Raw genomic sequence first — 15,670 nt, 5'->3', positions numbered from 1 at the left:
ACGGTGCCCTGGTACATTAAACTGTAGCATGAGGCTAGAGTCCCTGTAGAAGGCAAAGTGCCTTTATTACTGGTCCATATTGGCATCAAGCTAAAATCTCATTTCTTAAAGTGAAAGTAAATCCTAGCAATTTATAAACACTAGGATTTACTATTGAAACAATGGGGACTTTCATTCATGAAGTATAAGATACTTCATGTAGAAAGCTACTTTGTTTGATTCAATCGATTGCCGCTCTTTGCTCCTACAGCAGCCCACGGCTAAAAAAGCTGAGATGAAAATGTCACCTCTTAGCCAAAACATTGTGAAACGCTAGGATTTACTTTCACTTTAATAGTATTTCACACAAGTTCAGCAAGATTTGTTGAAGTGTCATATTGACATTTTTCTTTTTCCAAATATTGGTTTATTTAGGGATTAGATAAAAGAAAGCCATATCACCTTTATAACATATTTTGCTCTAATTAAAGCAAAGGGGAGGATATGCTATGAAATCTGGAGCGGCAAGAGGTGCCAAGAGGAAGAACGTGCAGCCTTCCAAGCCTGCTGGAAATCCTGTAAAGAAACAAAAGGTGGTAAAATCTGGACCGACACAAACGACCAAAAAAAATTCTCCACAAGGTAATGAAATACTTTCTTGCATTTTATAGTATAACATTTTAGAACTAAAATAATTTTACTAATTATATTTATAACTTGCATTTTATGACCTTCCCATATTTATCTATTAAGTTTTGGGGTTGGAATAGTGGCATAAAATGTAGTAATGACTAAATCATATTTGTGTTTTGCTGTGAAATCGGTCAGCCAACAACAACTCAATATTACATTTTTACGTTTAGAGGGCTTCCCGAACATGGTGTCAAGCATTTCATACAGCCTGGGATTTCATGCTTGCTACCTATTGCTTAATTAAGTTTAACTTTATCTGGTTAACCAATTTAGGACCATAATTGAGCTTTCTGAGTCTGGTTGCCAAACTGGAATATCTCAATTCAGTCACTGTAGCATCCATTTTCTCACAACGGCATATATGAAACCATGGTAAATTAAAGTATCTGGATTCAAAATGAATCATCTGCTAATAATCTTAGTGTCCTGTATGCAGTGGCAGTCTAAAGAATATGGATTCTACAGCCTCACCATGCAGTGTTAGGCAAATATGGAACACATTAATTTAAAATTGCTTTTTAGTGCCTAAAGTGTTTCACTGATCAGTTTACCTTCACTTTAAGAGCAAACCACAATACTGACCCAAGATAAGTTTAGTAGTTTGGCAAGTGTGCCTGGCTAATCTTCTGCCTGGCAAATTTCTTTAAGACATGTTAAATCCATGGATAATCATCAATTACTGTTGGGAATATCACTCCTGGCCAGCAGAAGCCCAAGAGCACCACAGCAAAGCTAAGTATCACCTCCCTTCCCTAAAACCCCAGTCATTCTCTTTGCCTACGTTGCAAGGAGGTGGTAAAGTTTAGGTGTCTGAAAGAAATTTCTTCAAGATTTTATTTTAAAGCAGAGCAGGTTTGCTCTGATCTTTCCTGGAGTTTAGCTGTAGTCCACGTCAGTCTCTTCAGTAAAGCAGTGGTGGCTTTTAAGCAATTGGGAACTTGTGGGGTATAATCCTCACTGTGCCTCCCAAACAGTTGTTGCCCTATCTTGAAAGCCTGGGAAGGATTATTCAGTCTTTCCTATTTCCCCCCCCCCCCCCCACAGATCCATGTGGGGGAGGATGCCCTTTCTCTCATACCAAGTGAGCTGTCCTGCTGCTGGGCAGATCTAAATTTAGATATGGCGAGTCCACGGATTTCGTCCTTATGGGATTACGCCTCCTGGTCAGCAGGAGGAGGCAAAGAGCACCACAGCAGAGCTGTGTATATATAGCTCCTCCCACTCCAGTCATTCTCTTTGCCTGTGTTAGTGATAGGAAGAGGTAAAGTGAGGTGTTCCTAAAGCATTTATCTTAAATGCTACCGGTGTGTACTATTTTACTCAAGGGGAGCTGTACAGATTCAAATATGATCGTTTCTTTGACTCCCAGACACTGCTGCCCTGCTGAATATGGTTTTAGCAAATTTGATCTAAGACCCAGTTTTGTTCCCACAGATTCCTGGAGGAGGACCTCTAGCAGTGTGGGACAAGTCCTGCTGTTACTCAGCATGGAGGTATGTGCAGTCTATTACTTTCTGTGACACCTCGTACCTCAGAACAGACTGTCATTTTCCTCAGTAAACTGCACATCTTCACCTATATTTGTGCTTTACTACACGGTTCTAGAGGGCTAACTTAAATATTGGGCCTGTTTATGGGGCTGCATGAGGTACATTGGGATGTTTAACAAGATTAACCCCTTCAGGATTGGGCTGACGCTGGGGATTTTCACTATTTAATTCCGGTTTACTCCAGAGTCGTTTATCAGACCGGGTGTTACTGGGGGACTGGCTGCCAGTGTTATACATGTGTTGCGGATCACTTTTATTAAATGTGTTGTAGATCGCATTTGTCCCGGCGACTCCATTTTTTATATATACAGAGCCGCCTGGGAGTTTCATTGGTTATGCCCACGATGGGCGGGGCACTCGTTTGTGCGCTGAGACAAGCCACGCAGTGCTTTTCTGGCATTCGGAGGAGTAAGTGACTCCGGTGTCTGTCTCTACCGTGTGGGTAGAACCGGCGGTATAGACACTCTGCTTTTAGACGGCTTGTTTGTCGGGTCATAGGGAGCAGGTAGGCGCTGTGGCGAGGTGCTATTTTTAAAAGTGTAAATTACTGCCCCAAATTAGTTGACTGCTTCAGGGATACTTTCTAAAACTGTTTTTTTTTTTTTTTTTTTTGTCTCCAAAGCTGCAAATATTAAAATCTTATAACGGTGTACTAGACAAAAAATTTTTTTTTCTTAAAGACGGTTTCATATTACAAACTTTTTTCTATACAAAGTGTATTGGATAATAACTTTTTGCTTTAACAATTGATGATGTAAATGCCAGTACTTGTTCCATGTGTTTAAATGCCAATGTCGAACCCCCGCTAACTTTTTGCCCATCATGCACTGAGGGCATTACAATGTAGAGCAGATTTTCTTTAATCAGGATGTTTCTCAGACTGAGACTTGGGGTATGCCAACTCTTTCTCCCCAAGTGTCAAAGTCCTTAACGCCCACTCAAGTGACACCATGTTCTTAATCTGCGTCCACTTTGATTCTGCAGGATATGGCTGCAGTTATGTCATCCACTCTTAAAGAAGTTTTATCCAAGTTCCCAGTGTTACAGGGCAAACGTGGCAGGACAGAAGCCCCTTTGATTCCTGCAACTTCTGATGCTTTGATGCTTTCTCTCCGATGTGCCCTCCCAGGGTTCTGATTTGGGGGGTAGGGAGCTTCTGTCTGAGGTAATACTCCAGAGTCAGAAAGTTCCCCCTCGGACATCATGTCCTTCAGGTTTAAGCTTGAATACCTCCGCCTGTTACTTCGGGAGGTTTTAGCGACTCTGGATGACTATTGTGGTACCACCAGAGAAATTGTGTAAGATGGACAAATACTTAGAGGTTCCTAAGAATTTCGGAAATTGTTACGCGGGAATGGGAAAGACTGGGTATCCTGTTCTCACCTTTGCCTAATTTTAGGAAAATGTATCCTATAGCTGACACTGTTTGGAATTCTTGGCAAACAGTCCCTAGGGTGGAGGGAGCTATATCTACCCTAGCCAAGTGTACAACTATTCCTATTGAGGACAGTTGTGCTTTCAAGATCCTATGGATAAAAAGTTGGAGGGTCTTCTATAAAAGCTATTTATTCATTAAAGTTTTCTATTGCAACCAAAGGCTTGTATTGTACCAGTTACAACTGCGGCTGCCTTTTGGTTTGATGCCTTAGAGTCTTTTGACAGACTCCTTTAGAGGAAATCCTAGATAGAATTAAGGCCCTTAAGCTGGCTAATTCTTTTATTACGGATGCCGCCTTTCAGATCGCCAAGATGGCTGCTAAGAATGCTGCATTTGCCATTTTAGCGCCTAGAGCTTTATGGTTAAAATCTTGGTCTGCGGATGTGTTCTCTAAATCAAAGCTTTTGGCTATTCCTTTCAAAGGAAAGACCCTGTTCGGGCCTGACTTGAAAGAAATCATTTCTGACATTAAAGGAGATAAGGGTCATCTCCTACCTCAGGATAAAGCAGCTAAACAAAGGGGTAAACAGAATAATTTTCGTTCCTTTCAAAATTTTAAGGGAGTCCCCTCTTCCGCTAAACAGGAAGGGAATTTTGCACAAGCCAAGTCCACCTGGAGACCTAACCCGGCTTGGAACAAGGGTAAACAACCCAAGAAGCCCGCTGCTGCTCCCAAAACAGCATGAAGGGGCGGCCCCCGATCCGGGACCAGATCTAGTAGGGGGTAGACTTTTTCTCTTTATCCAGGCTTGGATAAGATGATCAGTATCCCTGGACACTGGAAATCGTGTCCCAAGGGAGGGTATCAACTGGAGTTAAAAAATTCCCTCCCAAGGGGGGAGTTTTCTTCTTTCACAATTCTGTAGACCAGATAAAGAGGCGTTCTTACGTTGCGTAAAAGACCTCTCCACTATGGGAGTAATTTGTCCCGTTCCAATACAGGGGCAGGGGTTTTACTCAAATCTTTTCGTGGTTCCCAAAAAGGAGGGAACGTTCTGTCCCATTTTAGATCTCAAGAGTCTAAACAAGCTTCTCAGAGTTCCATCCTTCAAGATGGAGACTATTCAGGCAATTCTTCCATTGATCCAGGAGGGTCAATATGACTACCGTGGACTTAAAGGATGCATATCTTCACATTCCTATCCACAAAGATCATCACCAGTTTCTATGGTTTGCCTTCCTGGACAATCATTTTCAGTTCGTGGCTCTTCCTTTCGGGCTGGCCACAGCTCCCAGGATCTTCACAAAGGTTCTAGGGTCTCTGCTGGCGGTTCACAGACCGCAGGGCATTGCAGTGGCGCCTTATCTGGACGATATTCTGATCCAGGCATCTATCAACTGACAGGACAGAACCATGTCTGTATGAGATTTTAAGGACTCGCAGGGTGGAAGGTTAATCTAGAAAAGAGTTCACTAGTTCCACAGACAAGGGTTCCTTTCCTAGAAATATATTCTATATCCATGAAAATTTTCTTGACTGAAGTCAGAAAGTTAAAGATTCTGAATGCATGCCGAGCCCTTCAGTCCAATCCTCAGCCATCAGTGCCTCCAAGATAATTGGATTGATGGTGGCGGCAATGGACATTTTGTTTGCTCGTTTTCATCTCAGACCTCTACATCTGAGCATGCTCACAGTGGAATGGAGATTATGCAAATTTGTCTCCTCTGATAGATCTGAATAAGGAGACAAGAGACTCTTTGGTGGTCGCCGGTTCATCTGTCCCAAGGGACATGCTTCAACGGACGCCAGTCTACTAGGTTGGGGTGCAGTCTGGCCTTCCCTGAAGGCTTTGGTTGTGTGGACTCGGTCGGAGTCTCTACTTCCAATCCATATTCTGGAATTGAGAGCAATATTCAATGCGCTTCAGGGTTGGCTTCAGTTGGCTTCGGCCAAATTCATCCATTTTCAGTCTGACAATATCACGACTGGCTTACATCAATCATCAGGGAGGAACAAGGAGTTCCTTAGCGATGACAGAAGTATCCAAGATAATTTGGTCGGCAGAGGCTCACTCTTATCTGTCCGCAATCTACAACCCAGGAGTGGACAATTTTGAAGTGGATTTTTTTTGAGCAGACAGTAGTTTCATCCGGGTGAATGGGAACTCCATCCGGAGGTCTTTGCCACGTTGATTCTCAGACCTTCTTATTCAGGGACCCTTCCATCATCCATATCTAATTTCTCTACAACTGACTGCTTGGCGATTGAACGCTTGATTTTATCTAAGCGAGGGTTCTCTGATTCAGTCATTGATACCTTGATTCAGGCATGTATGCCTCTTACCAGGAAGATTGACCATAAGATATGGCGTAAATATCTTTATTGGTGCAAATCCAAGGGCTACTCATGGAGAGAGGGATGTAAGTAGTGAGGGAATGGGGTCAAGGGGACAGGTAGTGAGGTGAGGATAGTATAAGGGCAGAAACTTAATCCTCAACAGGGGCAAAAGAGCTAAATTTATGGCTGTAGGTTTTGGATGATTGTGAGCTTTTGTTGGGGTGGGAGACCGGTAGTATGTTAGCTGATTTCAGTTCTGGAGTCTATTTTGTTGTTGAAGTAGCTGGCAAAATATAGGGGCCAGGCATACTTTTAGGAGACAGCGGAATTTGTATATAGATGTGTGGAGGATAAGTTAGGAGGCAGAGGTAAAATTCTAGGAGCCAGTGGCTCCCTGGGTTTGCCGAGCCCAGTTTATTTTCAAATGAGAGCTTTACTTTAGTATATCAATACTTATTTTTATGATCTAGTGAAAGATGCTGCCGAGGAAGAACGCCGCAATGAAGCACGGAAAGAGCAGCAGAAGCGCAGGAGGGAGAAGTTAATTGAGAAATATGGAGATGGATACTGGTAAGAATGCCTTATTCTTATGACTTAAAAGGATTGTTTTTTTGCTAGTTGCTTGCAGTGTACTTGAATATTAACATTGAACTATATTAGGTTTATATAATTGAAATATAGTGGGTCAAATTGCCAACGGATTTGTTACTTATTGGTACTTGTTACTTAACTGGTAGGTTTATTAGGCATGTGAATTCAGTATCCAGAGGCAAACTTATGCTGAATATGGTGGCAGCCAGCAGCATTTGGTTATTTGTGAAATTGCAACACACTTTGTTGTGGAAATCCGGGCCCAGATTTTTAAACTGATGAATGAAGGTGGCCTTTATTTTTAGTGATGGTAAATCCTAGATTTAGGAATCTCTAGGATTTACCATCACTTTAAACCAATATTAAGCTATAATCCACTAACACGATTAAACAAGTTGATTTAACAATTTTGTTCAACAAATTTTGCCAAAAAATGTAAGGTGCTTTGGATAGCTTTCTCCAACATAGGTGTGTCCGGTCCACGGCGTCATCCTTACTTGTGGGATATTCTCTTCCCCAACAGGAAATGGCAAAGAGCCCAGCAAAGCTGGTCACATGATCCCTCCTAGGCTCCGCCTACCCCAGTCATTCTCTTTGCCGTTGTACAGGCAACATCTCCACGGAGATGGCTTAGAGTTTTTTAGTGTTTAACTTTTGCTTCTTCTGAGGCTATTTTTGGGAGAAAGGTTTTGCAAGCCGTGGTGCCTTCCATTTAGGTGACCTGATTTGCTCCCTCCCTTCATCCGTGTCCTAAAGCTTTGGTATTGGTTCCCACAAGTAAGGATGACGCCGTGGACCGGACACACCTATGTTGGAGAAAACAGAATTTATGTTTACCTGATAAATTTCTTTCTCCAACGGTGTGTCCGGTCCACGGCCCGCCCTGGTTTTTTTAATCAGGTCTGATAATTTATTTTCTTTAACTACAGTCACCACGGTACCATATGGTTTCTCCTATGCAAATATTCCTCCTTAACGTCGGTCGAATGACTGGGGTAGGCGGAGCCTAGGAGGGATCATGTGACCAGCTTTGCTGGGCTCTTTGCCATTTCCTGTTGGGGAAGAGAATATCCCACAAGTAAGGATGACGCCGTGGACCGGACACACCGTTGGAGAAAGAAATTTATCAGGTAAACATAAATTCTGTTTTTTCTTTCATAAACAGAACTCAATGTATTTGTGTTTAACCTCAATTGGGACTAATCGGTTAGTGAGACTTTCTATCCAAGTAGTAAAATATTGCTCATCTGTTGTACAGATATCTTTATTTCTCTTGTTAAGTGTATCCAGTCCACGGATCATCCATTACTTATGGGATATTAACTCCTCCCCAACAGGAAGTGCAAGAGGATTCACCCAGCAGAGCTGCTATATAGCTCCTCCCCTAACTGCCATTACCAGTCATTCTCTTGCACCCAACGAATAGATAGGATGTGTGAGAGGACTGTGGTGATTATACTTAGTTTCATACCTTCAATCAAAAGTTTGTTATTTTATAATAGCACCGGAGTGTGTTATTCCTTCTCTGGTAGAATTTGAAGAAGAATCTACCTGAGTTTTTCTATGATTTTAGCCGGAGTAGTTAAGATCATATTGCTGTTTCTCGGCCATCTGAGGAGAGGTAAACTTCAGATCAGGGGACAGCGGGCAGATTAATCTGCAAAGAGGTATGTAGCAGCTTATTATTTTCTGACAATGGAATTGATGAGAAAATTCTGCCATACCGATATAATGTAAACTCAGCCTTAAATGCAGTAGCAGCAACTGGTATCAGGCTGTCATGTATGTATATTTTACACTTCAGTATTCTGGGGAATGGCACTTCACTGGAATTATACTGTATGCATAAAACTTTAGCCTAATTTGCAGGGACTAGCAACAGGCTTTTTAATAACTCAATTTATTAATGTTAAACGTTTTTTGCTGGCATGTAAAATCGTTTAATTTTCTGAGGTACTGGGTGAAAAAATGTTTTGGGCACTATTTTTTTCCACTTGGCAGTCGTTTTATTTAATTTATGACAGTTTACTGATCTCTCTCACTGTTATGTGTGAGGGGGAGGGGCCATTTTTGGCGCTTTTGCTACGCATCAAAAAATTCAGTCAGAAGTTTATTGTCTTCCCTGCATGATCCGGTTCATCTCTACAGAACTCAGGGGTCTTCAAAACTTGTTTTGAGGGAGGTAATCACTCACAGCAGAGCTGTGAGATTGTAGTTGACTCTGATAAAAAAACGTTTATTTCTGTATTTTTTTTCTGCTATCAGGGTTAGTTATCCTTTGCTAATGGGAGCAATCCTTTGCTAAAATTGTGTTTTTTACAAAGATTTGATGCTATAACTTTTCAGTTTATTAATTTTCAACTGTCATAACTTTTTCTGTGCTTCTTATAGGCACAGTACGTTTTCATATTATAGTAAATTACTTGAAAAGTATTTCCAAGTTGCTAGTTTATTTGCTAGTGTGTTAAACATGTCTGATTCAGAGGAAGATATCTGTGCTATATGTGCTAAAGCCAAAGTGGAGCCCAATAGAAATTTATGTACTAACTGTATTGATGCTACTTTAAATAAAAGTCAATCTGTACAAATTGAACATATTTCACCAAACAACGAGGGGAGAGTTATGCCGACTAACTCGCCTCACGTGTCAGTACCTGCATCTCCTGCTCGGGAGGTGCGTGATATTGTAGCGCCGAGTACATCTGGGCGGCCATTACAAATCACATTACAGGATATGGCTACTGTTATGACTGAAGTTTTGGCTAAATTACCAGAACTAAGAGGTAAGCGTGATCACTCTGGGGTGAGAACAGAGTGCGCTGATAATATTAGGGCCATGTCAGTCACTGCGTCACAATTTGCAGAACATGAGGACGGAGAGCTTCATTCTGCGGGTGACGGTTCTGATCCAAACAAACTGGATTCAGATATTTCAAATTTTAAATTTAAGCTGGAAAACCTCTGTGTATTACTAGGGGAGGTGTTAGCGGCTCTGAATGATTGTAACACAGTTGCAATACCAGAGAAAATGTGTAGGTTGGATAAATATTTTGCGGTACCGGCGAGTACTGACGTTTTTCCTATACCTAAGAGACTTACTGAAATTGTTACTAATGAGTGGGATAGACCCGGTGTGCCGTTCTCACCCCCTCCGATATTTAGAAAGATGTTTCCAATAGACGCCACCACACGGGACTTATGGCAAACGGTCCCTAAGGTGGAGGGAGCAGTTTCTACTTTAGCTAAGCGTACCACTATCCCGGTGGAGGATAGCTGTGCCTTTTCAGTTCCAATGGATAAAAAGTTAGAGGGTTACCTTAAGAAAATGTTTGTTCAACAAGGTTTTATATTGCAACCTCTTGCATGCATTGCGCCTGTCACGGCTGCAGCAGCATTTTGGTTTGAGTCTCTGGAAGAGACACTTGAATCAGCTCCATTAGATGAGATTACACACAAGCTTAAAGCCCTTAAGTTAGCTAACTCATTTATTTCAGATGCCGTAGTACATTTAACTAAACTTACGGCTAAGAATTCCGGATTCGCCATTCAGGCACGCAGAGCACTGTGGCTAAAATCCTGGTCAGCTGACGTTACTTCTAAATCTAAATTGCTTAATATACCTTTCAAAGGGCAGACCTTATTCGGGCCCGGGTTGAAAGAAATTATCGCTGACATTACAGGAGGTAAAGGCCATGCCCTGCCTCAAGACAGAGCCAAACCTAAGGCTAGACAGTCTAATTTTCGTTCCTTTCGTAATTTCAAAGCAGGAGCAGCATCAACTTCCTCTGCACCAAAACAGGAAGGAGCTGTTGCTCGCTACAGACAAGGCTGGAGACCTAACCAGTCCTGGAACAAGGGCAAGCAGGCCAGGAAACCTGCTGCTGCCCCTAAGACAGCATGAATCGAGGGCCCCCGATCCGGGAACGGATCTAGTGGGGGGCAGACTTTCTCTCTTCGCCCAGGCTTGGGCAAGAGATGTCCAGGATCCCTGGGCGTTAGAGATCATATCTCAGGGATACCTTCTAGACTTCAAATTCTCTCCCCCAAGAGGGAGATTTCATCTGTCAAGGTTGTCAACAAACCAAATAAAGAAAGAGGCGTTTCTACGCTGCGTACAAGATCTTTTATTAATGGGAGTGATCCATCCGGTTCCGCGGTCGGAACAAGGACAAGGGTTTTACTCAAATCTGTTTGTGGTTCCCAAAAAAGAGGGAACTTTCAGGCCAATCTTGGATTTAAAGATCCTAAACAAATTCCTAAGAGTTCCATCGTTCAAAATGGAAACTATTCGGACAATTTTACCCATGATCCAAAAGGGTCAGTACATGACCACAGTGGATTTAAAGGATTCTTACCTTCACATACCGATTCATAAAGATCATTACCGGTATCTAAGGTTTGCCTTTCTAGACAGGCATTACCAGTTTGTAGCTCTTCCATTCGGATTGGCTACGGCTCCGAGAATCTTCACAAAGGTTCTGGGTGCTCTTCTGGCGGTACTAAGACCGCGAGGAATTGCGGTAGCTCCGTACCTAGACGACATTCTGATACAAGCTTCAAGCTTTCAAACTGCCAAGTCTCATACAGAGTTAGTACTGGCATTTCTAAGGTCGCATGGATGGAAGGTGAACGAAAAGAAGAGTTCTCTCTTTCCACTCACAAGAGTTCCCTTCTTGGGGACTCTTATAGATTCTGTAGAAATGAAGATTTACCTGACAGAAGACAGGTTAACAAAGCTTCAAAATGCATGCCGTGTCCTTCATTCCATTCAACACCCGTCAGTAGCTCAATGCATGGAGGTGATCGGCTTAATGGTAGCAGCAATGGACATAGTACCCTTTGCACGCCTACATCTCAGACCGCTGCAATTGTGCATGCTAAGTCAGTGGAATGGGGATTACTCAGACTTGTCCCCTACTCTGAATCTGGATCAAGAGACCAGAAATTCTCTTCTATGGTGGCTTTCTCGGCCACATCTGTCCAGGGGGATGCCATTCAGCAGGCCGGACTGGACAATTGTAACAACAGACGCCAGCCTACTAGGTTGGGGCGCTGTCTGGAATTCTCTGAAGGCTCAGGGACAATGGAATCGGGAGGAGAGTCTCCTACCAATAAACATTCTGGAATTGAGAGCAGTTCTCAATGCCCTTCTGGCTTGGCCCCAGTTAACAACTCGGGGGTTCATCAGGTTTCAGTCGGACAACATCACGACTGTAGCTTACATCAACCATCAGGGAGGGACAAGAAGCTCCCTAGCAATGATGGAAGTATCAAAGATAATTCGCTGGGCAGAGTCTCACTCTTGCCACCTGTCAGCAATCCACATCCCGGGAGTGGAGAACTGGGAGGCGGATTTCTTAAGTCGTCAGACTTTTCATCCGGGGGAGTGGGAACTTCATCCGGAGGTCTTTGCCCAAATACTTCGACGTTGGGGCAAACCAGAGATAGATCTCATGGCATCTCGACAGAACGCCAAGCTTCCTCGTTACGGGTCCAGATCCAGGGATCCGGGAGCGGTTCTGATAGATGCTTTGACAGCACCTTGGACCTTCGGGATGGCTTATGTGTTTCCACCCTTCCCGATGCTTCCTCGATTGATTGCCAGAATCAAACAGGAGAGAGCATCAGTGATTCTAATAGCGCCTGCATGGCCACGCAGGACTTGGTATGCAGATCTAGTGGACATGTCATCCTGTCCACCTTGGTCGCTACCTCTGAAACAGGACCTTCTGATCCAGGGTCCCTTCAAACATCAAAATCTAATTTCTCTGAAGCTGACTGCTTGGAAATTGAACGCTTGATTTTATCAAAACGTGGTTTTTCTGAGTCAGTTATTGATACCTTAATACAGGCTAGGAAGCCTGTTACCAGAAAGATTTACCATAAGATATGGCGCAAATACTTATATTGGTGCGAATCCAAGAGTTACTCATGGAGTAAGGTTAGGATTCCGAGGATATTGTCTTTTCTACAAGAAGGTTTAGAAAAGGGTTTATCCGCTAGTTCCTTAAAGGGACAGATTTCAGCTCTGTCCATTCTTTTACACAAACGTCTGTCAGAAGTTCCGGACGTTCAAGCTTTTTGTCAGGCTTTAGCTAGGATCAAGCCTGTGTTTAAAACTGTTGCTCCACCATGGAGTTTGAACTTAGTTCTTAATGTTTTACAGGGGGTTCGTTTGAACCCCTTCATTCCATTGATATCAAGTTGTTATCTTGGAAAGTTCTGTTTTTAATGGCGATTTCCTCGGCTCGAAGAGTCTCTGAGTTATCTGCCTTACATTGTGATTCTCCTTATCTGATTTTTCATTCAGACAAGGTAGTTCTGCGTACTAAACCTGGGTTCCTACCTAAGGTGGTCACTAACAGGAATATCAATCAAGAGATTGTGGTTCCATCTTTGTGTCCTAATCCTTCTTCGAAAAAGGAACGTCTGCTACACAATCTAGATGTAGTCCGTGCCCTGAAATTTTATCTACAGGCAACTAAGGATTTTCGACAAACGTCTTCCCTGTTTGTCGTTTATTCTGGTCAGAGGAGAGGTCAAAAAGCTTCGGCTACCTCTCTCTCCTTTTGGCTTCGTAGCATAATACGGTTAGCCTATGAGACTGCTGGACAGCAGCCTCCTGAAAGAATTACAGCACATTCTACTAGAGCTGTGGCTTCCACTTGGGCCTTTAAGAATGAGGCTTCTGTTGAACAGATTTGCAAGGCTGCAACTTGGTCTTCTCTTCATACTTTTTCCAAATTTTACAAATTTGACACTTTTGCTTCTTCGGAGGCTGTTTTTGGGAGAAAGGTTCTTCAGGCAGTGGTTCCTTCCGTATAAAGAGCCTGCCTGTCCCTCCCGTCATCCGTGTACTTTAGCTTTGGTATTGGTATCCCATAAGTAATGGATGATCCGTGGACTGGATACACTTAACAAGAGAAAACATAATTTATGCTTACCTGATAAATTTATTTCTCTTGTAGTGTATCCAGTCCACGGCCCGCCCTGTCACTTTAAGGCAGGTAATTTTTCCATTAAACTACAGTCACCACTGCACCCTATGGTTTTCCTTTCTCTGCATGTTTTCGGTCGAATGACTGGTAATGGCAGTTAGGGGAGGAGCTATATAGCAGCTCTGCTGGGTGAATCCTCTTGCACTTCCTGTTGGGGAGGAGTTAATATCCCATAAGTAATGGATGATCCGTGGACTGGATACACTACAAGAGAAATAAATTTATCAGGTAAGCATAAATTATGTTTTTACTGTTGGAATTTCTAACTAATACTTTGATTTGTAAAGGAAATTCCTAAATTGTCCTAGGATCACTAAAACATAATATTCCAAAGGAACTTCTGGCATATTGATATGTGTTTTTGTGCAAGACCATGTTTGTAATTCAAAATCTCTTTAGGTTGGCATTCACATGTTCGTTTTGCAAATTTCGATCTTTTGACGAGAAAGGCACAGAAGAACATTTAAATAGTGATTACCACAAGGAAATGCTAAATCATATTCAGAAGCAAACAAAGTTTGACCAGACTGCTATTGACTATCTTCATGTAAGTAGGATTTTTCTTTCAGTGTGCTGTTATGGCCAAACAATCCATAGCAATATTTAACCCAAACTTTGGTGTGTATCAGATGGTTTAACAGGCAACTGACTAACATAGAACATACTATTTTTTATTTAAAGGAAAGTATTGTACATAAGTTCAAGAAAACGGCTGCTCGCAAAGCTTCTTCTCAGAGTGGCTCTGCAAACCAAGTGGAAAAAGATGCGTTGGAAGGTATGTAAACCTAGTACTGGCAGGCTTCTGTGCTCAAATGCACGAGTCGCATACTAACCATATGTTTTGAAAGGACATGGGAGAAAGTTAGTGTATTAAAGCAGCAGTTTAACCTTTTGCAAGCAAGAGTCTGAAATGGATGTGTATGCACAATTTATACTGCAGTATTTTATGCTGCTCTGGCTGCTGGGCAAGTCCCTCATTTGTATTGATATGCAAGAACAAACTTTAAAATATTTAGCACAGGATAATCTTTGGTCCCCATTCTTTACTTTTTAGGTATTACGAATGAGGATCACATGCTCAGAGTTGAGATGGTGCATTGCAATGCCTGCAATATTTATGTTCCTGGTTTACGCATTTCTGTACAGTTGCATCTGAAATCTCCTCAACATTTAAAGAACAAAGCGGTAAGACCATATAACTGTTCCTAACCTGTAGGTAAACTGAACTTTAATATCCATCACAGCAGTGCTTATCTTTGCATTTGATTAAAGGGACCTGAATCCCAAAATTTACAATTTAATTTTATCAAATTTGCTTATGTTTTGTTGCAGAGATGGGTAGCATGCACATTTCTAAATTAGTAAGTGACAGGAAATAGTGCTACCATCTCTTTACCTTTTCGGCATTTCAACAAAGGACAACAAGAAAACAAAGATAAATTGATATTAGAAGCCCATTTCTTCTGTTATGTGTGATCAGTCCACGGGTCATCATTACTTCTGGGATATAACTCCTCCCCAACAGGAAATGCAAGAGGATTCACCCAGCAGAGCTGCATATAGCTCCTCCCCTCTACGTCAGTCCCAGTCATTCTCTTGCACCCAACGACTAGATAGGATGTGTGAGAGGACTATGGTGATTATACTTAGTTTTTATGACTTCAATCAAAAGTTTGTTATTTTATAATAGCACCGGAGCGTGTTATTACTTCTCTGGCAGACTTTGAGGAAGAATCTACCAGAGTTTTTACTATGATTTTAACCGGAGTAGTTAAGATCATATTGCTGTTCTCGGCCATCTGAGGGAGGTAAAAGCTTCAGATCAGGGGACAGGGGCAGATGAATCTGCATTGAGGTATGTAGCAGTTTTTATTTTCTGAATGGAATTGATGAGAAAATCCTGCTATACCGTTATAATGACATGTATGTATACACTTCAGTATTCTGGGAATGGTACTTCACCGGAACTACTCTGTTAAAGGTCACTAATCTTTTTAATAAGTATTATATCATGTTAAACGTTTTTGCTGGAATGTAGAATCGTTTACATTGCTGAGGTACTGAGTAAATAAATGTTTGGGCTTTATTTTCCACTTGGCAGTAGTTTGTTTTGAATTGTGACAGTTTCGTTTCTCTTCACTGC

General features: G+C 42.1%; 1 protein-coding gene across 1 annotated transcript in view; it reads left to right on the top strand.

The window, feature by feature from the left end:
- LOC128641393 (DBIRD complex subunit ZNF326) overlaps positions 1–15,670 on the top strand; it is a 44,357-nt gene that overhangs the window by 20,034 nt on the left and 8,653 nt on the right. Inside the window, exons 4-8 of the mRNA XM_053694019.1 lie at positions 471–621; positions 6,409–6,508; positions 13,927–14,074; positions 14,209–14,302; positions 14,582–14,712. Coding sequence (XP_053549994.1) covers positions 471–621; positions 6,409–6,508; positions 13,927–14,074; positions 14,209–14,302; positions 14,582–14,712 — 624 coding nt within the window. The remainder of the gene's footprint in view (positions 1–470; positions 622–6,408; positions 6,509–13,926; positions 14,075–14,208; positions 14,303–14,581; positions 14,713–15,670) is intronic.

The sequence above is a fragment of the Bombina bombina genome, chromosome 10, assembly GCF_027579735.1.
Source record: "Bombina bombina isolate aBomBom1 chromosome 10, aBomBom1.pri, whole genome shotgun sequence".
NCBI classification, from domain to species: Eukaryota; Metazoa; Chordata; class Amphibia; order Anura; family Bombinatoridae; genus Bombina; species Bombina bombina.
The sequence above is the reverse complement of the archived record's forward strand: the minus strand, read 5'-3'. Positions and strand labels throughout refer to the sequence as shown.